The 24,957-nt window shown below is 46.8% G+C and overlaps 2 protein-coding genes across 2 annotated transcripts in view; one reads left to right on the top strand and one right to left on the bottom strand.

Annotated features, from left to right (window-relative positions):
• LOC308184762 (vasculin-like) overlaps positions 1-13,269 on the top strand; it is a 463,870-nt gene extending 450,601 nt beyond the window's left edge. Inside the window, exons 6-7 of the mRNA XM_080572266.1 lie at positions 9,663-9,765; positions 11,628-13,269. Of these exons, the coding sequence (XP_080428392.1) occupies positions 9,663-9,765; positions 11,628-11,786 (262 nt within the window). The 3' untranslated portion in view covers positions 11,787-13,269. The remainder of the gene's footprint in view (positions 1-9,662; positions 9,766-11,627) is intronic.
• The window catches only part of LOC308184837 (vasculin-like), a 112,401-nt gene that overhangs the window by 72,780 nt on the left and 14,664 nt on the right, over positions 1-24,957 (bottom strand). The window lies entirely within an intron of this gene.

Below are 24,957 nucleotides of genomic sequence, written 5' to 3' on the forward strand. Positions count from 1 at the left end.
AGCTATTGCCCTAAATTTTACTTAAATTAACAGCTATATAACTGTTCAATTATACATAATACTATTAAAATCCTAGCTTGCTTGCAGTAAAACTTTGACTCAAATTACTGTTGCTAAAAATATAACTATCACTGAAATGCTTTTGGCATTACATAGTAGCAAGTCTTTTTTGTATGTGTATAACCCAAATGAGCGTATTCTCATAAAAGAGAAGCTTTGGATGACTTGTGCATTATTTCCGCTGATTTCACTGCTCTGGCAATCGCATTGTTCAGTTAGGTCTGAGCAATACAGAGGGATATAACTTCCATTTCTCTTGTTGTCCTGTTAACTTTTTTAAGCAGACTAAGTAGTGCCGTCCCATCCCTCTACAATTTTGGGCTTTTAGTATGGTTTTAATAATGGTTAGTGCTGTCATTGGTTGCATGCAGGGTTGTCCAGTGCACATCTGTTGTATTGGGACCTAGGATTTTTTGTAGGGAGAGTTATGTTGCAGAGTGTTTCTTGCTGACATCTGGCTAAATGGAGAATCAGGTACACAACATCAACTTGAATTCATCTAACTAATTCTGTTTTAATATATTCACTGTTCTTCATCTGTGTCAGTACTCTGTGCCAGTTCTGGCCTATACTTTTAGAAACATCTTTAATTTTTGCGAGATAGTGGTGTGTTTTGCTTTTGCTTTTTAACCTCTGAAGATTTAAGGTCATCAGACCTTAAGGTTTGCCTGAAGAAGGTGCTAATCCTGTTGGCAAAAACTTCGCAGCAAGAGAATGTGCTATCTTTGTTAAATGCTAGTCTTCACCCTCAGATTTAACCCCTGTTTTCGGTGTCTTAATGCTTAAAACCACTTTCTTCATGCTCAGATATTGCTGTACCACTTTTGGTACTAGCTAAAATACTTTGATTATTTCATCTTTTGAGATATCTCAAGTTTAATCACCAGAGGAATGTCTCCATTTCTCTTCCTCCCTGCATCCCAAAACTCGCTCCTAGTTATAGTCTGTACATGCTGCGATATCAGCATCTGCTGTCAGGTGAGACTTGAAAAATTACAAAGAAGCCCGTCCTGGCTCTGACACTAGCATGTGCTAGAAAAATAGAAACTATATGAGGCCATTGCATCCTGAATTGTGCCTCTGTCACTGAAGAGCAATGCAGATTTTCTCAGGATTTGATGCAGAAGGTGTTGTGGGTTGAAGTGAGTGCTAGCTCCCATGGAGGAAACTCCAGCAGCATTCCTTCTGGTTGCTGCTATCCAGGAAAAAACTGCAGATTGCCTCAGTGTGAATATTTGCCTCTTTGCACTATTTTTGAGGAGGTACACTGTTGTTCCACCAAAGCAGTTATGCAAAGGAAATGCATTCTTTTCCACCTTATGTAGTCTTCTTCTAGTCTTCACTATGGCCAAGGTGGCCACCTATCGCCACTTCACTCACCAGACCCTCCCTGTTTACAAGCAACAGGTCTAGGAGGGCACCTTTCCTAGTTGGCTCTCTTTGTACCTGTACCAAAAAGTTATCATCAAGGTGCTTCAGGAATCTCCTGGACCCCTTTGTCTCAGCTATGTGATATTCCCAGTTGATATCTGGCAGGTTGAAGTCCCCCATAAGGACAAGGGCAGCTGATCTAGAGGTATCTCTCAGTTCCTTAAAGAATAGTTCATCAGTGTTGTCATCCTGTCCTATAGTAGTGTCCTATGGTCTATAGTAGACTCCCGCAACGACATCCCCTTTAATTGCTTGTCCCTTAATCCTTACCTAGAGGTTCTCAATCGTGTCATTGCTTACTGCAAGCTCTGTACAGTTCAGCCCCTCCATTACATACAGTGCCACCCCTCTGCCTCATCTGCCCTGCCTATCCCTTCTGAAGAGCCCATAACCGTCCATCGTAACAGACCAGTCACAGGTCTCTTCCCACCAGGTTTCGCTTATGCCAATAACGTCATAGCTCTGGGACTGGGCCAAGGCTTCTAGCTCCTCTTGCTTGTTCCTCATGCTGCATGCGTTTGTGTAGAAACATTTTAAATGTGCTTCATTGTACCCAATACTTTGGAGCAGACAGAAGGATCTCGCTAGCATGCAGTCCTTCCAATTTTGGCATGCCATCCTATAGCTTATCACTGGTGGGCCTGGTTTTATCCCTTTTCCCCCTCAAATCTAGTTTAAAGCCCTATCAGTCAGCCCTGCAAACTCCTGGGCAAAAATCATTTTTCCCCCTCTGAGAAAGGTGCATCCTATCAGGTGCCAGCAGGCCTGGTGTTGTGTAGACCATCCCTTGATTGAGCAACCCTAAATTCTGCTGATGCTACCAGCCTCGGAGCCACATATTGATCAGCTGGGTCTGCCTATTCCTTTCAGTATTGTTCCCTGCTACTGGAAGGACAGAGGAAAATATTACACTTAACCAGTTGCCCCAAGGCCCTGAAGTCCCTTTTGATTGCCCTTGGACTTCTCTTTGCTACTTCATTCCTGCCAGCATATAAAACCAATAAAAGGTAACTATCAGATGGCCATACCAGGTAAGCGACTTTTCTAGCAATGTCTCTTACCTGGGCCTCAGGGAGGCAGTAGACTTCCCTATGGGTTGGGTCGATATATTGGGCCCTCTGTTCCCCACAGAAAGGAGGAGGAGTCACCTATGACAATAGCCCTTTTTTTTTTTTCTTGATGGAGCCTGTTGTGATATAGGGGATAGGGGCTGACTTGCCCTAGGGATCACCTCGCACCTCGTTGGACCTTCATCCACATCGTTGTTTGTCTGTCAGTGTAGTGGGTTTACGTGGCAACGTTTTGGTAGCAGGGGGCCATAGGGGTGGCTTCTGTGAGAAGGATCTAGAAGCTGCCCCATGTTTGGTAAGGGCCCCACTGCTGACCAGAGCTGAGCCAATAAGTGATGTTGTTTTGCGCCTCTGTGAGAGCATATTTAAGACAGGGAAAAAAAACACTGCGCCACACACAGCAGCTGGGAGAGTGAGAGGAGTGAGGAACAGCCTTGCAGGCGCCAAGGTCAGTGAAGAAGGAGGGGGAGAGGTGCTCCAGGCGCCAGAGCAGAAGTCCCCTGCGGCCTGTGGTGAGGACCATGGTGAAGCAGGCTGTCCCCCTGCAGCCCATGGAGTACCACGGTGGAGCAGGGTTCCACGCTGCAGCCCGTGGAGGAGACCACGGTGGAGCAGGTGGACCTGCATCGACGGAGGCTGCGGCCTGCGGAAGACCCCTGCCGGAGCAGATTCCGGGCCGGACCTGTAGCCCGTGGAGAGGAGACCACGCAGAAGCAGGTGACATGGCAGGAGCTGCTGCCCGTGGGGGATCCAGGTTGGAGCAGTTTGCTCCTGAGGGATGGACCCCGTGGTACGGACCCATATCTGGAGCAGTTCTTGAAAAGCTGCTGCCTGTGGGAAGTCCACGTCGGATCAGTTCAGCAAGGACTGCATCCCGTGGGAGGGACCCCACAGCACAGGGGACGAGAGTGACCGAGAAGGAGCGGCGGCGAAGAAGCGCTATAGACTGACCATAACCCCCGTTCCCCAGCGCTGCTCGGGGGGAGGAGGTGGAAGTGGGTGGATGGGGGGGAAGGTGCTTTTGGTTTCTTTCATTTGTTTCTCACTTCTCTAGCTTGTTATTAATAGGTAATAAATCTTACTGTCTCCCTATGCTGAGTCTGTTTTGCCCGTCACGATAATTACTGTGCGATCTCCTCGTCCTTATCTCAACCCTTGAGCCCTTTTCATCGTATTTTCTCCCCGTTCCTCTTTGAGGAGGGGGAGTGAGAGAGCGGTTGTGGTGGAGCTCAGCCACCCACCCGAGTAAAACCACCACAGTCGGTCATGTTCCAGAGCCTCATAGTTGCTGTATAAGAACACCCAAGGAGGTGAAGTAGGCAGGGAGCGGGGTTGCCTGCCACCCTGGGCAGAAACCTGCTTCCATTCCCTTCCTCCCCCCCCCCTGTCTCTTAGTTCCCCTCCTTTTGCCTGGTGGTGAGAGGGTAGGGGGGATCCTTTGTTTCTTGTGTTGTGGCTGGCCCGCATGCTTGTCTCAGGGATGGTAAAGTATGATTCCACCAGTTGATCTCCTTCTCTGACTCCCTGCTGCTCTTCAGCCTGCCCACCTCCTCCCGAAGCTCTGTCACCAGGCTGAGCAGTTCTACCTGGGCATACCTCCCCACATGTATACTCACTGCTGCCATCACTGACAGAAAACTTGGGCGTGCTCTGCAGTCTGAGATGTGGATGGCTGCTTGTTGCCAGGGGAGCTCTGCTGGGGTAGCTGCATCAGTGCCTGTGGCTGGAGAGGCCAGAGGGGACGCAAAGGGTGTATGCTATGACTAGAGTTCCTTGCACACAGGTGTGGTAGTTTTGCCCTGCTATGCAGCTGAACTCCACCACAACTGTTCTCTGGCTCCCCCTCCTCAAAGGAAAAGGGGAGAAAATATGAAAAAAAAGGAGCAAGCGTTGAGACAAGGACAGGGAGATCACTCAACAATTATCATCACAAGCAAAACAGACTCAGCATAGGGAGATTAATATAATTTCTTCCCTATCACTAGCAGGCCAGAACAGAGAGAAACTAAAAGCAAACTAAAACCACCACCCCCACCCCCCACCCTATCCACCCTCTTCTGTGTCCTTCCCCCAAGCGGCAACATGGGGAATGGAGGTTGCGGTCAGTCCATAATGCTTCATCTCTGCCACTCCTTCATGGTCACTCTTCCCCTGCCCCAACATGGGGTCCCTCCCATGGGATAAAGTCCTTCCCAAACTGATACTGCGTGGGCTTCCACAGGCAGCAGCTCTTCAAGAACTGCTCCAATATGGGTCTGTATCACAGGATCTACCCTTCAGGAGCAAACTGCTCCAACGTGGGTCCTCCACAGGTGGAAGCTCCCACCACATCACCCGCTCCTGCATGGGCTCCTCTCCAAGGGCTACAGGTCTGGCCTGGAGCCTGCTCCTGAGGGGCTCTCCATGGGCTGCAGCCTCCTTCAGGTCAGGTCCACCTGCTCCACAATGGGCTCCTTCCACAGGCTGCAGCGTGGAGATCTGATCTGCCGTCATACACCATGGGCTGCAGGAGGACAACCTGCTTCACCATGGTCCTCTCCACAGGCCGCAGGGGAACTTCTGCTCCAGTGCCTGGAGCACCTCCTCCCTCTCCTTCACTGACCTTGGTGTCTGCAGGGCTGTTTCTCACTCCTTGCTCTCCCAGCTGCCATTGCACAGCAGTTTTTTTGTTTTGTTTTTTTGTTTGTTTGTTTGTTTTTTTGTTTTTGTTTTTTGTTTTTGTTTTTTGTTTTTTTTTTTCCCTTTCTTAAATATGTTCTTACAGAGGCACTGCCAACATCACTTATTGACTCGACTCTGGCCAGCGGTGGGTCCCTTTTGGAGCTGGCTGGAACTGGCTCTTCTCTAATATGGGGCATCTTCTGGACTCTTCTCACAGAGGCCACCCCTGCAGCCTCCCTGCTACCAAGCCCTTGCTACGTAAACCCAAGACAGCAGGTTACAATCACTGTTGGAAGTGGCAGTGACAGTGTGTCCTGGTTCCAGTTAGGACAGAGTTAATTTTCCTCCTAGTAGCTGGTAGGGTGCTATGTTTTGGATTAGGATGAGAAGAGCGCTGATAACATGCTGATGTTTTAATTGTTGCAGAGCAGTGTTTACACCAGGCCAAGGACTTTTCGGCTTCTCGCTCTGTCCTGCCAGCGAGCAGGCTAGGGGTGCAGCAGGAGCTGGGAGGGGACAGACCCAGGACAGCTGACCCAAACTGGCCAAAGGGGTATTCCATACCATCTGACGTCATGCTAAAAAATGTATAGGGGTGGCTAGCCGGGGTGGGGGGGCCGACTTCTCAGGGATAGGCTGGGCATCGGTCAGCAGGTGGTGAGCAATTGCATTGTGCATCACTTGTTTCGTTCACATTATTATTAGTAGTACCGTTATCATTATTATTATTGTTATTATTGTTATTATTATATTCCTGTCTTCATAAACTGTCTTTATCTCAACTCACCGGCTTCACTTTCCCGTTTCTCTCCCCCATCCCAGAGAGGGAGGGGGGAGGGTGAGCGAACGGCTGTGTGGTGTTTAGCTGCCGGCCGGGTTAAACCACAACACAGTGCCCTTCTGCGCAAACTGCCCCACCACTCCCTAGCTGATGCACCACGCCCTGTTTGCCTCCCTTCTTAACCCTGCTCCTGGGTGATGGTGCTCCATTGGTGATGCTTTTGTACATGTGGGGCTGGCTGCCACTGCTCCTGGCCCAGCCTAAGCCTCATCAGATGCTCTCACGAGGCCTTTCAGGAACTCCCCTGCACACCGTCATTCCTTGTTCCGCTGCAGAACTTGCCTGCACTGCAGCTGATCACCTTGGCGAGTGGTACTCCAGGTTGTACTCAAGTGTTTAGAATAGTATAGTTCAGTTGGAAGGGACCTTCCAAGATCATCTAGTCCAATTGCTTGACCACTTCAGGGCTTACCAAGAGTTAAAGCATATTAATGAGGGCATTATCCAAATGTCTCGAACGCTGGCAGGCTTGGGGCATCTACTGTCTTGCTAGGAAGCCTGTTCCAGTTTTTGACCACCCTCACAGTCAAGTAAATTTTCCTCATGTCCAGTCTGAACCTCCCCTGGCACAGTTTTGTGCACTTCCCGTATGTCCTGTCATTGTTTACTAGGGAGAAGAGACCAGCACCTCCCTCTCCACTTCCCCTTCTCAAGAAGTTGTAGAAAGCAACGGGGTCACCTCTTAGCCTTCTGTTCTCCAAACTAGACAACCCAAGTGTCCTCAGCCTCTCCTCATAGGACATGCCTTTGTCACAAAAGGAATTATTCACTTCACTTGTAAGAGAGAAGCAGCAATATATTTATTGATGAAAATAGTGATTTAGCAGAGATAAACTGTGGTTGAGACAGCAATTTAATAAAGCTCTAATGGTAAATGTGGCATTAACAAGATTCATGATGGCAAGGTCACTTGATTATTTACTGCATAGAGGACAGGGTTAGACAAAGTATCAGGGAGATCCTCACATTGACTTACGAAGTTCAGAATGGAGTCCCTTTTGCCATACAAACTCCGAGGAGTGGATCGTGTCCCAATCCTAGACTTATCAGTTTATATGCACAACCGTTCCTTTATATCACTTAGTTAAGATTACAAAGTTTCAGCGTGCTTAGCAAATTACTTGCAAAGTTTCAACAAGCTAGCTATTAGTCACTTACAGAGTATCTGTCCCAGGTAAGGAATCTCTTGACCTTGAGGAGTAACCTTGAGAGGCATCCCTGCTAAAGGGGAAGATCTTGGCATGCAGGTTGCTGCAGTACAGGAGAGCTTAGCAGGCTCTTGTCTGTCCCCTATTTATGGGGTAAGAAGATTGACTACTAGTCATATTTGCATACCAGCCATATTTGGTTGTTGCATGATCCATTAGTCCTTGGATTTATCTCCCCTGAATCTACCTTGAGCCTGGTTAGGCTATCATGACCAGGAGCATTCATCACAATTGCCACTGTTGGTTATCACCTGAGCAGGGTTACAGGTGAAGGGTCAGGTTTGGGGGGAGCAAGAGGAGTACACAGCCACAGGGACTCATTTCCAAAACAACCTCATAGACACCTAGGCCAAAGAGCGTGGCCATGAGTGGGTAAATCACATCCCCCTATCATGCATCAGCATCCACGAGGCCGTGTGATGGACTATTAAAGACTACACTGAAGGCAATGGGTGCTGGGACATTCAAAATTGGGATGCACGTTTGGCAAAGGCCACCTGGTTAGTCAACACTAGGGGATCTGCCAACCGAGCCGGACCTTCCCAATCAAACCTGTTACGTACTGTAGAAGGGGATAAAGTCCCTGTAGTGCACATAAAAATACCAGCCATATTTGGTTGGTGCATGGTCTGTTAGCCATTAGAGCTATCTCCCCTGAATCTACCTTGAGCCTAGTTTAACTGTCATGACCAGATGCATTCAATATGGTTGTCACTGATGGCTATCGCCCAAGCAGAGTTACAGGTGAAGGGTCAGGTTAAGGGGGGCCAGGAGTACACTGCCACAGCTTTCCAGCCTTTTTACCAGCTTTGTAGCCCACTGCTGGATGCTTTCAAGTACCTTAACGTCCGTTTTATGTGGTGGAGCCCAGAACTATGTTCGCTATTCAAGGTGAGACCACACCAACACTAAATATAGTGGGAGAATCACCTCTTTTGACTGGCTGGCTATGCTGTGTTTAATGCATCCCAAAATGTGGTTTGCCCTCCTGGCTGTCAGGGCACACTGCTGACTCACGTTGAACCTATTGTCAACCACCACCCCGGATTCCTTTCTGCTGAGCTGCTCTCAAGCTACTCATTTTCCAGACTGTACCAGTGTCTGGCATTACTTCATCCCTGATGTATAACTTGGCATTTAGCTTTGTTGAACTTCATGCTGTTGCCGATCACCCAGTGCTCCAGTCTATCTAGATCCCTCTGCAAGGCCTCTCGTCTCTCCAGGGTGTCAGCAGCACTTCCCAGTTTAGTATCATCAGCAAACTTGCTGAGGATGCATTCCACTCCTGCATCCACATCATTGATAAAAACATTGAATAGGACTGGCCCAATTGTGCTCTGGGGAATGCCTCTGGTGACTGGCTACCAGCTAGATGTAACCCCATTCACTACAAGCCTTTGAGCTCTACCGTTCAGACAGTTCGTCACCCAGTGTAGCATGGACCTGTTTATCTCATAATTGGACAGTTTGTTCAGAAGGATGCCATGAGGCCAAGTATGAAAGGCCTTACAAAAATCCAGAATGATTACGTCCAATGCTTTCCCTTCACCCACCAAGCAGGTGACCTTATCATGGAAGGAGATCAAATTACTAAGGCAGGCCTTTCCCTTGATGAATCCATGAAGTCATTTACCTTGGATAACTTCTTAGATAAATATCTTGACAATGGAAGTTGGAGTTTAATGGTCTGTAAAGTCCACGGCATGGCAACACTAGATAAGCTTTCAAGAGAAACACTTCATCCACAGCTGAACTTGCATGTGGTCCAAATTATTTTCTCTTTTGCTTTTTTTATTGCTGCAGTTCTGGAGAGCAGCCATCCAATTGAAACAATAGGAAAAACTGAGGTTCTTATTAGCCTGGTTTCCATAAGAGTTTATTTGAAACATCGGGCAGCTTATGCTGAGAGCAGCTATATCTGGGAATGTTGTCAATTGATTAATAAACATCTTGAAGCGATATAACAGGAAACTTAGCTTTTGTTGGTACATTTACTGGACTGGCAGAGGGGGGCAGGGTCTGTTTTGTAGGTGAAACCTGATGGCAGGAAATTTAATACTTGGTGTGTGCAAGTGATGGTGCAGATATTTGCTTGAAATTAAGAACGTGTCCTATAGATAAAGTATTACTACTTAGGTTTTGCAGCCCTTTAAATTAAATGTAGTAGCAAAAGCAGGGTCAGCTGTGAAAGACCTGAGAACTTCTCAACTTCTGTGCTTTATGTATCTTATGCTTTTAACCTACTTTTATATTTATATTTTTTATATTTGTTTAAAAATCAAATTATGGACTAATCCATATATTACACATCTTTACCTATTCACGTAGGCAGAGCTTGAAATGTCTGAGTACGTGTAGAAATTCCTTAATATTGTCGTTTTTGTTTTAAAGGTTGTTAAAGGAGATGGGCTGGCAGGAAGAGAGTGAAAATGATGAAACATGTGCTCCACTAACAGAGGATGAGATGAGGGAATTCCGAGCCATTAGTGAACAGGTAATGTTAAGTTGATGTTCCATTATGAACTTGCAAGTGGCTACCCTAAATACCTACCTTTTAAGGAGGATCTCCAGTAATTTTGATAGTTAAGGATGATGCCATTTCAGTACCCTTTTTCTTTCCTCTCCTTGCCTTCCTTGTCCTTTCAGAAAAATAGCTGGTTAAAAAAGATATGGGAAGCAGTACTTATTTTAGATGAGGCCTATTCTCAACATATCAAAGAAAGAAGAGAGGATGGGTTCTAATTAGTTTCAGCAGTGCTGGTTACAGAATTGCACAGGCCTTCTAGCTCCTCAGCTCAGCCTGAGGAAAGGGAATTTTCTTTCAAGGTCTTTATGCAGCTTTCTTGGCTTTCTTCACTGGAAATCGAGGAACATATAATTCACTAGTAACAGAGTCTGAGCACGCAATCTACAATTGATTTTTTATTTTTATTTTTTGAAGTAGTAGACTGCTGTCTTGGGTTTATGTGGCAAGGTTTTGGTAGCAGGGGGGCTGCAGGGGTGGCCTCTGTGAGAAGAGTCCAGAAGCTGCCCCATGTTAGATAAGAGCCAGTTCCAGCCAGCTCCAAAAAGGGACCTGCTGCTGGCCAGAGCCAAGCCAGTAAGTGATGTTGTTTGTGCCTCTGTAAGAGCATATTTAAGAAGAGGAAAATAACTGCTGTGCAACAGCAGCTGGGAGAGCGAGGAGGGAGAAACAGCCCTGCAGACACCAAGGTCAGTGAAGAAGGAGGGGGAGGAGCTGCTCCAGGAGCTGGAGCAGAAGTTCCCCTGCGGCCTGTGGAGAGGACCATGGTGGAGCAGGTTGTCCCCCATGGTGTACAACAGCGGAGCAGATTTCTACACTGCAGTCCGTGGAGGAGCCCATGGTTGAGCAGCAGGTGAAGCTGGTCTGAAGGAAGCTGCGGCCTGCTGGACCCCTGCTGGAGCAGACTCCGTGCCAGACCTGTCACCTGTGGAGAGGAGCCCATGCAGGAGCAGGTGACCTGGCAGGAGCTGCTGCCCGTGGGGGACCCGTGTTGGAGCAGTTTGCTTCTGAAGGATGGACCCTGTGATACAGACCCATATTGGAGCAGTTCTTGAAGAGCTGCTGCCTGTGGAAGCCCACGCAGTATCAGTTTGGGAAGGACTGCATCCCATGGGAGGGACCCCATGCTGGAGCAGGGGAAGAGAGTGACCATGAATGAGTAGCAGAAACAAAGTGTTATGGACTGACCACAACCCCCATTCTCCATTCCCCAGCACTGCTTGGAGGGAGGATGTTGAAGAAGGTGGATGGGGGGAAGGTGTTTTTAGTTTGCTTTTAGTTTTTCTCTGTTCTGGCCTGCTAGTGATAGGGAAGAAATTATATTAATCTCCCTATGCTGAGTCTGTTTTGCCTGTGATGATAATTGTTGAGTGATCTCCCTGTCCTTATCTCAACCCTTGAGCCCTTTGCATTGTATCTTCTTCCCCTTTCCCTTTGAGGAAGGGGACTGAGAGAGCCGTTGTGGTGGAGTTCAGCTTCCCAGCTGAGTAAAACCACCACAACTGCAGAAAAATGGACTGCATCATGGGAGAGACCATGTGGGAGGAGTCACTGGGGCAAAATGTCTGAGGAAGTAGATGGGAAGAGAGCAAACTCTTGTTCACTTAGCTTAGTATGATTGGAAGCTCTTGGATGCAGGTGGCTGGTTCAGAAGTGAAGGCTCTCAGGTGAATTTTCATTTGTGTGTATATATAACACGTAGTGCTGTGGATCTAATGTAGCCCATAGATGAAGACAGAGAATGTTGAAATGCAACAGGTTGTTGTGTTTTTCTCTCTCTAAATAATTCTTGTGGTTTTTTGTTTTGTTTTGTTTTGTTTTTTCCATTTCAGTTGCAAAAAAATGGCCTTCGGAAAAACGGCATTTTGAAAAATGGCCTTATCTGTGATTTTAAATTTAGCCCCTGGAAAAATAGCACTTTCCAACCTGCTCTAGAGAATGATGATTCTGAGACAAGCAGCAGTGATACATCAGATGATGATGATGTGTGAAGATTTCTGTAACATCTGTAGATGCTCGCTTTTTTCTCATGAAAATATGGGGATGTATTGTTTAAAACAAATCTTAATTTATGTAGTAACATGCCTCATTAGAGGAAGATTGATGGGACTTCTCTCTGAAGAAAGCAAGAAACATTGTGTTGGGTGTGTTGAACATTGCTATAATTTCTTTGTAAACAAATGTTTTAGAAGGAGGACTTGGGTTGACCCAGCATTGACTTTCTTCCTCACTGCAGCATTTCTGACTAGCAATGTGACAATGTAACAAATCAGACTTTCTCATTTAATAATAAAAACAAAAAGAATTGCAATATCATGCAAAGCTTCTGTCTTAGTGTCCAAGTATAGACTTGAAAAAAAAAGGGGCAAAAAAAAGGGCAATTTGACACAGTTTTGCTTGTCATTTCTTTCTTACAATGGAAATCCTCAAATCCACTTTGTATGCAAAAAGGGCAATGTAGAGTGCTGTCTAAAATGAGCGAAGTACGCTAAAACTCTTTTCCTTAATTGAGCTGTTCTACTTCTTCCACACATAATTGTTCTTTAGCTATTGTAGTGTAGTCATTGTTATTAATGGCAAAAAGACCTGATGTTACGGTTCCAAATTTCTAGAAGTAACCTTTAAATTGAAAGCTTTATGGGTTATTGCAAGACCCAATATGCCACAGTGAATACATTCTTGTGGGAAAATAAGTACTTTGAATTTACTATTCACCGGCAGAAAAATAATTAAACTGACTGGATTTGTCCACTACATGGAAAATAAACTGATTTACAGAGTACTGTCTCAGTGCATAGCATCAAGGGTATTGTTTTTAAATCTAGTAAGTTTCGTTTGCATTTATATTAAATGTACTCTGGCAGGAGTCATTGCATTTTGGAATGACATAAAGATATTTTTATCACCAGCTCTTGCTTTGTAGCAGCAGAAGTATGTCTATGCAATAAGCATCTCTTTTGATTATATATTTTCCACAAGGTTGTGCAAACTATGTAGCATTAATCCATGAGCACAACTGCTCTCAGTGATGTCACATACACTTATAGTACAGCTTATATAGACATTCCTCTTCAAGATATTTTTGAATTGCACTACTTTTTATAGTAAGTAATTCACAATTTTAAACTCTAAAGCAAAAATATTTATCAAGATGAGCTTTTGTCCACGTTTAACTTTTTTAGGAAAAACCTTTTTTAATAAGGTGACATCTAACAATTTTGGGCCAAAGATGTAGCGTGTTTTTCTTTTTTCCTTTTTATTAGTTTAAATAAGGGGGGTTATTCAATACATCAGGGTTTTTTTTCCATTTTTTTTCTTTGAACAAACATTCAAATGTTGGTGTAGTTTATTTTGGCACAATGCTTTCAAATATGCCGTTTTGTTGTCTAAATTTTAGAGGATAAAAATGTTTGTTTTTTTGAAGAGAAAACTGCTGTATCAGTAATGAAGTCTTTCCTACTTGTATGCCTTAAACATGTGTGGAATAATTGCCTGAGGTGACTTGGAAATTAAACTGATATTCACATTTTAAAGAAAAGGTTTTGAAAGGACTGAAGAAGCTTCCAGGGTGGAGTGCAGCTGCACTACATAGAAGTTCCCTAAGCCTCCAACCTTAGATGTTAATCACACTGGGGGAACTTGGTGTGCTAAGAGGAACGGTACGGAGTGTGGAGCGGAGTGGAGACACCGAAGCTAGGCTCTGTGATAAGATGGGAACTTGATTGTTCTTGTGCAGACCGAAACCGATAAACTTCACATTTGCTACCCTGAGCCAACGAGCTGTCATGTTTTTGACAAAATGCTGTACTGTAGTGAACTTTTCTCATTATAATATCATTATAATACCAAAACACACCTCCATCCCAAAAGCTACCCGTCTCCAAGGTGTGACCACCCCTCACTGAGCATGCGCTCTGAATTTCTCTGAAACTATACTTTCAAACAAAAGTGAGAAAACTTTGCACCAATCGTAACCAAGATATGTATGACTAGAGTCACTCAAGCTCCACCTAAAATATAGAAAATAATATAAATTGGCTTAAGAGAGAAAGGTTGTTAGGGAAGATACCATTGTGAAGGATACCTTCTGACTTCTGGGATCAGTTGACGGGCTGAGCCTCTCTTCCTCCCTCATTGGGACGCCTTTGGGTAAGACTTGAACACTTGGTTATATCAAGTGCCTCCCCGGGAAACTTAGAAATCTCTATAGAGTTGCTTTATACCTTTTAACGTGTTTATAGCCAGGCTGCGTTACTCATACTTTTGGTATTTGTATGTGCTTTGCAGACAGTGAATTTATCACCGGCAATCCAAAGAACCTGTGTACCTTTTGCTTTAATAAATTGCACTCGCCTTTAACACATCAGAGAAATTGATGTATTTGGCAGGATTGCCATGGATAAACTGCTGCAAAAATACAAATGTGCCCCTTGCCAGGTTGGGAAGGAGTGGGCTCAAAAATTTTAGAAAGATGGAGAGACAGGGGTAGAACGCATTAAGCAGTGTCAGGCTGTGCAAAAGACTGGAGTGAAAAAAGGCAAAGGTGTAATTTGTGCAGTATTAGGAGCCTGTTTGTCTTGCACTCAGCAAGAAGCTAAGGAAATTCCTGCTCCCAAACTAATTTCTGATGTGGAATATACAGCTTTAAAATTGGAAAATGTGGTGTTAAAGTCATCATTAGCCTTTGAAAGGGAGACAGGAAGAACATTAGGAATCAGAGTTGCTAAACTTTTGAATGAGAATAGTCATCTTAAACAATTGCTGGAAAGGGTTAATCATCTGTTAGATAAAATGCAACCTTCTGCTCCAGTTAAGCAGGTTCGTAGATTAATGCATAGTGCAGACCCTGAAAGTACCACGCCAGGAGAGCATAACTGCTCCTTAACTGCACGAGCTGCATACTGGGCAGGTGGTATAGATCCCCAGGAGAGAGTGGAACCACTAGAAATTAGAGCCACAGGCTATTCCAACCTGGCTGTAGCAGTACGGAAAGCAGCCTGCATACAGGTGATATATGAAAGAGATGAATTTAGGAAATCCCTGATGTTAGCCCTGTTATAAATGAAGATACAACTCAATCTGAATTTAGTAATATTTATAAAAGGCAAGTAAACAGCGCTGGGTGCACGGGGAGTCTACGCTCTACCAACACGCACACACAACCGTCGAACTTTCTAAATATATAGAACATCGCTTTTACATATTCATAAGAAACCCGAGTACGCCTATACATATGTACAATCAGAAAAGGTATCAATTGAAACATAAACATGGCAAAGTTTTCCGAATTCTGGCAAGTGTTTAACAAACAATCCTTTAAGTCTATTACTATTAATGTCCATGACTGGGGGAGCATAGTTGGAGATGGTAATCCTGGCTGAAGTGCTCCCATATCTTCCATGACTTCATTAATTTTTCTCAGATCATATAACAGTCTCCATTTTCCATTCCTTTTCTTGATTACAAACACCGGAGAATTCCAGGGCTAGTCGTGGGAACAATATGTCTCGCTTTAAGTTGTTAAGCAACTTGGCCTTCGGGCCTTATGTATCCTATTCCTCCCGGATCGAAGGGAAACAGATCCGGCTCCTTTTCAGGGCCTATAGGGCCTGGATCAAAAGGAACGTTCAGGTCACCGGGGGCGTAACAGCAAAGTCCTGCGATGGCAGTAGCGGCGGGGGGGCCGATGGTGTAGCAGAAGGATCGGTGGATGAGCCCGCAGCTCCCTCACTGTCTGGCAAACCACACGTTTCTGATTGTGGTCCCACATGGCTCTTTAAGGCCTCAGATTGCTCGCCAGGTGCCGAGCAATCCCACCGCAACCTTGTCGTTTTTAGTAGCAGAGTCCCACACCTTGACCTCAGTTTGGTCCCATGTTTCAGGATCATAAACTGTCTGATTGTTAATAAAGAGAATAAGCTGTAAGGTTACCAGGACAGTCTTTGTTTCTAAGGACGTATGATTCCCCATAATGCGCAACTGCTTACCTTCGGCCAGCGAGGGGCAGTTGTGTGCGCGGGTCCGCTTCCCTCAGCTTGAGCTTCCTTCCAGCTCTGGTGCGCCTATTTCCAGCGACTTTCTATGCGAGCTTCCTCGAGCAGTTTGCTGAGTTTGGCCGAACCTATCTTCATTAGGCCATCAATGTCCCTGTTCCTGTCCTGGTCCCTGTTCTGTTAGCCTGTCCCTGTTTCTGTTGCTCATGTCCCTGTTTGTTTTCATCATCGAGGACAGGCTCCCTTTTTATACCATTCGCCCCACAGCAGTCCTTTTCCCCTAACTCTTCATTGGTCAAACAACTTTGCCCGGCAACCAGCAAACCAGCAGCTTCCATGCCTTAACGGCTGGAGAACAAGCAACCCAAGACGGCATGGCGTCTCCCGAATCACCCTTCTTTGTTCCCTCTAAACTCTACATTCCTGATGGCCTCATCGTTAAGAGTCTGATGTTATCACCAACCATGGGGCTTGTCGACCCCCATGACCACACTCCCACATCTCCCCCTTCTTTATTAACATCAACCATCTTCTTGACACGAATTATTACTCCATATATCACAGCCCCTATCGACCCAGCTCAATTAACCCCTCTCATCCGTGGACTCCCTGATTGTCTTAAGATGTTTGTAGCAAATACCCAGGATCGCATACAAGCTGTTCATAGGGAAGGTGATTGCGTTTGTAGACAAAATCTGCACTCCCCCATTCCCACCTGGAGTGAAATTGCACAAGACATAAATAAGTATGGACGCCGAATGGACTGGATTAGTTCATCCAGTATTAAGTCCCCAGATCACTCCTGGTGAGTTCGCCAAATCCACACTCAAAATCCCAAATACCCCAAATTCAAAGAGAGGTTCAAACCTAATAAGGAACAGGGTGAGTTGTGGCGTAAGGCCCTAGATTTGGGTGTACCCTGACCAATCTTGCTTGGCATCTCTACGGAGGTTCTCCGTACATTAGTCCAATCTCTGGGTAAGGAAAATATTCCAGCTGGGGAGAATTGCCTAACTGGAAAACCCCAACCCATAAGGAAAGTACACCTGCACCAAGCCCAATTGACGAGGCAGAAGCTCAGCAAAAAACTCCTATCCCCAGGGAGGTCAGTGAGCCACCCTGCTCGGCGGGTATTAGCAATTCAATGGCTCTCTGTTGAATACTCTGACCCTACCATTGCCCTTCCCGTTGGACCCCGAAAAATATTGGTAAACTTTCTCATTGACACCAGGGCTCAAATGTCAATAATTACCCATGAGACAGCACAAACCCCGGGCATAAGACCTGGTCGACGCAGGGTTAAATTCACAGGAATCGACAGTGTGAAGAAAGAATGTCCCACCACAAAAATTTCACTCTGGCTGCCAGAGGTATGAAGATTAACCAGGGCAGAAGTATTAGTTGGTGCTGCATGTACTAATATTTTAGGATTTGACATACTGGGTGGATGAATGTGGAAACTCCCAGATGGGATGGTGTGGAGTTTCATGACACATCAAAGGGATTCAGGCACAGTGAGACTGAGTCTGTTACAAACATCCATACCCTTACCCCGCTCTCAAATCACTAATGTTCGGCAATATCTGTTGCCAGCAGCAGCACTTATGGGAATTGACGGGGTGGTAACAGAATTGGAAGAAAGAGGCATTATTAAAAGGACCTGTTCACCTTACAGTTCACTGGTGTGGCTGGTAAAGAAACCAACCGGGCAATGGCGTTTTACCATGGATTACAGACAGTTAAATGCTAAAACCACGCCTTTGACTGCCGCAGTTCCAAACATGGCAGAAATAGTGACATTGATACAAGGTGCTGCCCATCCTTAGATGGCTGCCCCAAAATGAAAGTCTTCTGTGCATCTACCAATACAATCACCCCAAGCATTATACTAAACCAGGAGAATATCCTACAGGATTTCACACTGGACAACCTGTGCTGGTAAAAATGCCTCAGACTGGAACAGTAGCAATGGTACCAACTATCCCCAAAAACCTCTACGCATGGGAAGCCAAAGATTGTTCAGGAAAAGTACACCGGATTAGCACTCAGTGGATTTCACCCTCTTTTTAACCCTGCCGGTTGAATACAACCAAGCACATTTTCTTTCCTTTTGCATTCACAGGAATCCTGAGTGGACTGCATGTAGACGGAGAATGAAAAATCAGCAGTTTGAAATGATAAAACTATGCTTTACCCTGACGTTAATGCAATCCCCTTTGGTTCATAGCCAAAAAGACCCAGAATGGCCAGGTCCCAAGCCCACGTTAAATACACTGGAATTAAGGGAACACGTGCCGTCAGGGAAAACTTAAACTTAGCTACTGTGGTTGTGCATGGAGCTGAGGTGTTTCACCATGACCATCTGGTTTCACCAGATGATTTATTGTTGTGGTTTAACCCAGCCGGCAGCTAAGCGCCACACAGCCATTCGCTCACCCTCCCACCTCCCTCTCTGGGATAGGGGAGAGAATTAGAAAGAAATGAAAGCCTGTGGGCTGAGATAAAGACAGTTTATTAGGACAGAAAAGACAGGAAAATAATAATAATGATAATAGTATTACTACTAATAGTGTGTACAAAACGAGTGATGCACAATGCAATTGCTCACCACCCGCTGACAAGCCTGTCCCCAAGCAGCGGATCCATCCCTTCCCCCCCACCCCGGCCAGCCCCCCCATATTAATTGTTCAGCATGACGTCAGATGGTATCTCATGGGCTAGGTTACTAGAAGGCAAGAGTGCTTGTGAGAGCTGAGCTACATTTAAACAGGACTTCTTCCAAGCTCAGGATCGGTGCATCCCTAAGAGTAGGAAATCGGGGAAGGGGGGCAGGAAACCTGCTTGGGTGAGCAAGGAGCTTATCGATAAGATCAAAAGGAAGAGGAAGGTCTATGGAATGTGGAAAAAGGGCCTGTCCTCTTGGGAGGAGTATAGAAGTGTTGTCAGGGCCTGCAGGGATGCAACGAGGAAGGCTAAAGCCCACCTAGAGATGAGGCTTGCAAAAGAGATAAAAGATAATAAGAAGGGGTTTTTTTAAGTATGTAAACAGTAAAAGGAAGACTAGGGATAATGTGGGTCCCTTACTGAACGAGGGGGGTGTCCTGGTAATGGGAGACGCCGAGAAGGCGGAGGTGCTGAATGCTTTCTTTGCTTCAGTCTTTGCTTCAAGGACTCCCCCCCGGGACTCCTTGACCCTGGCGGGAGGAGAAAGGGGCTGGGAAATGGAGGGCTCCCACCTGGTTGACGAGAGAGTGGTTCGGGAGCGTCTGAGTGGGCTCAACGCACAGAAATCCATGGGTCCCGATGGGATGCATCCACGTGTGCTAAGGGAGTTGGCAGAGGTGATCGCCGAACCGCTCTCTATCATCTTTGAAAGGTCCTGGAGAACAGGAGAGGTGCCTGAAGACTGGAGGATAGCCAATGTCACTCCGGTCTTCAAGAAGGACAAGAAGGAGGATCCGGGAAACTACAGGCCAGTCAGTCTCACCTCTGTCCCTGGAAAGGTGTTGGAACAGCTTGTTCTGGATGCCATCTCCAAGCAATTGGAAGAGAAGAATGTTATGGGGAGTAGTCAGCATGGATTCACCAAGGGGAAGCCGTGCTCGACCAACCTCGTAGCCTTCTATGATGGCATCACCACCTGGGTAGACGGGGGGAGAGCAGTGGATGTCATCTACCTTGACTTTAGCAAGGCTTTCGATACTGTCTCCCATGACATCCTGATAGCAAAGCTGAGAAAGTATGGGATAGAGGAGTGGAGAGTAAGGTGGGTTCAGAACTGGCTGACTGGCCGAGCTCAGAGGGTGGTGATCGGCGGCGCAGAGTCCGGCTGGAGACCTGTGACTAGCGGTGTTCCCCAGGGGTCGGTGCTGGGTCCGGTCTTGTTCAACAACTTCATCGACGACCTTGATAAAGGAATAGTGTCTGCCCTCAGCAAGTACGCTGATGATACAAAGCTGGGAGGAGTGGCCGACATGCCAGAAGGCTGTGCTGCCATTCAGCGAGACCTGGACAGGCTGGAGAGATGGGCAGGAAGAAACCAAATGAGGTTTAACAAGAGCAAGTGTAGAGTCCTGCACCTGGGAAGGAACAACCGCATGTATCAGGACAGGCTGGGGGATGACCTGCTGGAGAGGAGCTCTGCGGAGAAGGACCTGGGGGTCCTGGTGGACGACAGGTTGGCCATGAGCCAGCAGTGTGCCCTCGTGGCCAAGAGGGCCAATGGGATCCTGGCGTGCATTAAAAGGAGCTCGGCCAGCAGGTCAAGGGAGGTGATCCTCCCCCTCTACTCTGCCCTGGTCAGGCCTCACCTGGAGTGCTGTGTCCAGTTCTGGGCTCCCCACTACAAAAATGACAGGGATCTCCTGGAAAGAGTCCAGCGGAGGGCCACAAAGATGATACGGGGCCTGGAGCATCTTCCCTATGAGGAAAGGCTGAGAAACCTGGGTCTGTTCAGCCTGGAGAAAAGAAGACTGAGAGGGGATCTCATCAATGTTTACAAATACCTTAAGTGTGGGAGACAAAGGGATTTGGCCAACCTCTTTTCAGTGGTTTGTGGGGACAGGACAGGGGTAATGACCACAAGATAGAGCACAGAAAGTTCCGCACCAACATGCGAAAGAACTTCTTCACAGTGAGGGTGACGGAGCACTGGAACAGTCTGCCCAGGGAGGTTGTGGAGTCTCCTTCTCTGGAGATATTCAAGGCCCGTCTGGTTGCTTACTTGGGCAGCCTGCTCTAAGGAACCTGCTTTGGCAGGGGGGTTGGACCCAATGATCTCTTGAGGTCCCTTCCAACCCCTTCAATTCTGTGATGGGAAAATGAGAAAGGAATACCCCTTTGGCCAGTTTGGGTCAGCTGTCCTGGGTCTGTCCCCTCCCAGCTCCTGCTGCACCCCTAGCCTGCCCGCTGGCAGGACAGAGCGAGAAGCTGAAAAGTCCTTGGCTTAGTGTAAGCACTGCTCTGCAACAGTTAAAACATCAGCGTGTTATCAGCATTATTCTCATCCTAAATACCAAACACAGCACCATACCAGCTACTAGGAGGAAAATTAACTCTACCCTAGCCAAAACCAGGACAATATCCACCCCTTATTCCATACCATTTATGTCATGCTTAGGTCCCACACTTCCCAATACATTCCAATTAGTCACCACCTTCATATATGTATATAAAACGTCCACTGAGTTTGTGGAGTCTGTGACTGACTTTGGGCTCCATCTGTCCCAGCAGTCTTGCAGGGCAGAAGAGATGGTGTGTGATGTTGGATCATCGCATGCTGAAGCTCGTTCTGGTTCCATCACGCCGCTGTGCTTGTCCAATTCTATCAAAATTCATTCATCATTATCGGCGTGGCTGTTACTGTGATACCATTAATGGGACACTGACATGTAGCAATCACGGTAGTGATGGCATACAGCATTATGTAATAATTAACATAATACAATTCAACTCATGGGCTATTCTCAACCAACATCAGATCCCCTTGAGGTACACATCGGACCTTCCCATTCCTCCCCCATACCAAAGATGCTTTAACCGCTTGGCTTGCTTGATCGCAGCACGTTTCACAGTCATGAATAACTTGTGCAATAGCATGCATGGTCAGGTTCGCCCATCGATCTGGAGCCCATCCGTATGTTGCATCCCTGCCTTGATGGCCTGAGGTGTCATGGGCCCATCGAGCTATAAATAATTCACCCTTATGTTGCCAGTCCAGGTCCACCTGAGCCACTTCAATCCTAGCAGCCTGATCCACCTGCTGGTTGTTCTGATGTTCTTCAGTAGCCCGATTCTTGGGCACATGAGCATCTACATGGCGTACCTTTACAACCAGGTTCTCTACCCGGGCAGCAATATCTTGCCAAAATGCAGCAGCCCAGATGGGTTTGCCTTTGCACTGCCAGTTGCTCTGCTTCCATTGCTGCAACCACCCCCACAGGGCATTTGCTGCCATCCATGAATCTCATCAACTCATGAGTTCTTGCACTTTTCAATTTTCTCCCCCATCCCACTTGGGGGTGGTGGCAAGCAAACAAGCGTGTAGTATTTAACTGTCTGACAGGTTAAATCACAACCATTAAATAAGCAGGCAAACTGGCAATATATTGCAGCAACTTCTAACCAGGAAGTGTAAGACCATTATAGGGTAAGCATAGTGCAGAACCTAGCAAGCACCTGTTAGCAGAGCTCATATCTCCACACAACACTTTAAAAATAGATTACAGTGCAGACACATACAAGACTTGTTACAGAGTAGCCAGGGATTTTACAGTCAGAGGTAGTAACATCTATAGAATCATAGGATATCCCGAGTTGGAAGGGACCCATAAGGATCATCGAGTCCAACTCCTGGCACCACACAGGTCTACCCCAAATTTTAGACCATGTGACTAAGTGCACAGTCCAAACGCTTCTTAAACTCCAAAAGGCTTGGTGCAGTGACTACTTCCCAGGGGAGCCTGTTCCAGTGGGCGACCACCCTCTTGGTGAAGAACCTCTTCCTGATGTCTAGCCTAAACTTCCCCTAACTCAGCTTGACACCATTCCCATGGGTCCTATCACTAGTGACTAAAGAGAATAGATCGGCGCTTTCCCCTCCACTCCCCCTTGTGAGAAAGCTGTAGACCACGATGAGGTCTCCCCTTAGCCTCCTCTTTTCCAGGCTGAACAGGCCCAGTGACCTTAGCCGCTCCTCATACGTCTTCCCCTCCAGGCCCTTCACCATCTTTGTATCCCTTCTCTGGAAACTCTCCAACAGTTTTATGTCCTTTTTGTACTGTGGTGCCCAGAACTGCACACAGTACTCGAGGTGAGGCCGCACCAGCGCAGAGTAGAGCGGGACAATCAGTTCCCTCAACCCACTAGCAATGCTGTGCTTGATGCACCCCAGGATACGATTAGCCCTCCTGGCCACCAAGGCACACTGCTGGCTCATATTCACCCTGCTATCAACCATAACCCCCATATCCCTCTCTGCGGGGCTGCTCTCCAGCGTCTCGTTGCCCACTCTGTACGTATAGCCAGGGTTGCTCTGTCCCAGGTGCAGGACCTGGCACTTGCTCTTGTTAAACTTCATGTGGTTGGTGATCGCCCAGCTCTCCAATCTGTCCAGATCTCTCTGCAAGGCCTTTCCAACCTCAACAGAGTCCACAACTACTCCAAGTTTAGTGTCATCGGCTTTGTAGCATCAGCGTACTTGCTGAGGGTGGACACTATTCCCTCATCACGGTCGTCGATGAAGATGTTGAACGATCGATGAAGATGATGAACAAAATTTCCCACAATACGACAGGACCCATCAGTGAACAGGGCATATTGCTTCTCATTTTCTGGTAGCTTGTTGTACAGTGGGGCTTCTTCAGCACGGACCACCTCCTCCTCTGGTGATATCCCAAAGTATTTGCCTTCTGGCCAGTCCATAATCACTTCCAAGATCCCTGGGCGACTGGGGTTTCCAATTTGAGCCCGCTGAGTAATCAGGGAAACCCACTTGCTCCATGTAGCATCAGTTGCATGATGTGTAGAGGGGACCCTTCCTTTGAACATCCAGCCTAGTACCGGCAGTCGGGGTGCCAGGAGGAGTTGCGCTTCAGTACCGACCACTTCTGAAGCAGATCGAACTCCTTCATATGCTGCCAATATCTCCTTTTCGGTTGGAGTGTAGCAGGCCTCAGATCCTCTGTATCCCCGACTCCAAAACCCTAGGGGTCGACCTCGCATTTCCCCATGCTCTTTCTGCCAGAGGCTCCAGGTGGGGCCATTCTCCCCGGCTGCGGTGTAGAGCACATTCTTTACATCTTGTCCTGTTATGGCAAAACCAGCCTTCAGAAGGATTTGGACTATTTTCTTCCCTTTCTTGAAAACTTCCTCTGCTGTGACACCCCACACAATGATGTCATCGATGTACTGCAGGTGTTCTGGAACTTCCCCCTGTTCCAACGCAGACTGGATCAGTCCATGGCAAATGGTAGGGCTGTGTTTCCACCCCTGGGGCAGTCAATTCCAGGTGTATTGGACACCCCTCCAAGTGAAAGCCAACTGTGGCCTGCACTCTGCTGCTAGAGGGATGGAGAAAAATGCATTAGCGATATCAACTGTGGCATACCACTTGGCTGCCTTTGATTCCAGTTCGTATTGGAGTTCTAGCATGTCCGGCACTGCAGCACTCAGTGGTGGCGTGACTTCGTTCAGGCCACGATAGTCCACTGTTAGTCTCCACTCACCATTAGACTTCCGCACTGGCCATATGGGACTATTAAAAGGTGAATGAGTCTTGCTGATCCCTCCTTGGCTCTCCAGTTGATGAATTACCTTATGGATGGGAATCAGGGAGTCTCGGTTGGTGAGATATTGCCACCGGTGCACAGTTGTGGTAGCGATTGGCACCTGCTGTTCTTCGACCCTCAGCAACCCCACAACAGAAGGGTCCTCTGAGAGACTGGGCAAGGTAGACAACTGTTTAATGTCCTCTGTCTCTAAGGCAGCTCTGTTAAAAGCCCACCGGAACCCTTTTGGGCTCTTGAAATATCCTCTTCAGTATGCATGCTCCTTAACCTTGCCTGGAAAGCATCATTTTTGCAGCTCAGGTCAAGGTAAATAAAAGACCAAACTATTTAAAGGATGAGGTAGAAAAATGAGACTGCAACGCAATTAAGGTTGTGATGGGCACCTAAGAAAACCACCATTGCTGTTACAAATTGGAATTGGGGTTGACTAGTCAGAATTGACCTGAAGGTAAATAAGACCACAGCGCTCTCTGAGGTTTTTGAAGGGATGCACGACACGGACTCCTGATGGCTCTTGAACAGGAGGCGTTTATTGCCCTTTTTCACCACTACATATACTTTCCCCGTAGCCCCACGCGCTGTCCACGCGCCCGAATCTGTCTTACAATTGGTTAGAGACCCTCAGACACGTGCCTTGAGCCAGCCAGCAATTGGCTACTGCCCAAAACTCATCTTTAACACTGTAGTCAATTTACTTTATCTCGTCCTTGCTCAAGTTTTTGGTTCTACTGCTGTTTTCCTCATTATCGCTAACTCAGGGACGTGTGAAACAGCACAAAGCCACCTGTGAATTCCTTTCCCACAAAACAGCACAAAGCTCCCTGCAAATTCTTCTCCCACAATTCCCCCTTTTTTATTTTCAATCAACCAAACGTTTTCTA

The sequence above is a fragment of the Anser brachyrhynchus genome (assembly GCF_964034855.1).
Source record: "Anser brachyrhynchus genome assembly, chromosome: W".
Lineage (NCBI taxonomy): Eukaryota > Metazoa > Chordata > Aves > Anseriformes > Anatidae > Anser > Anser brachyrhynchus.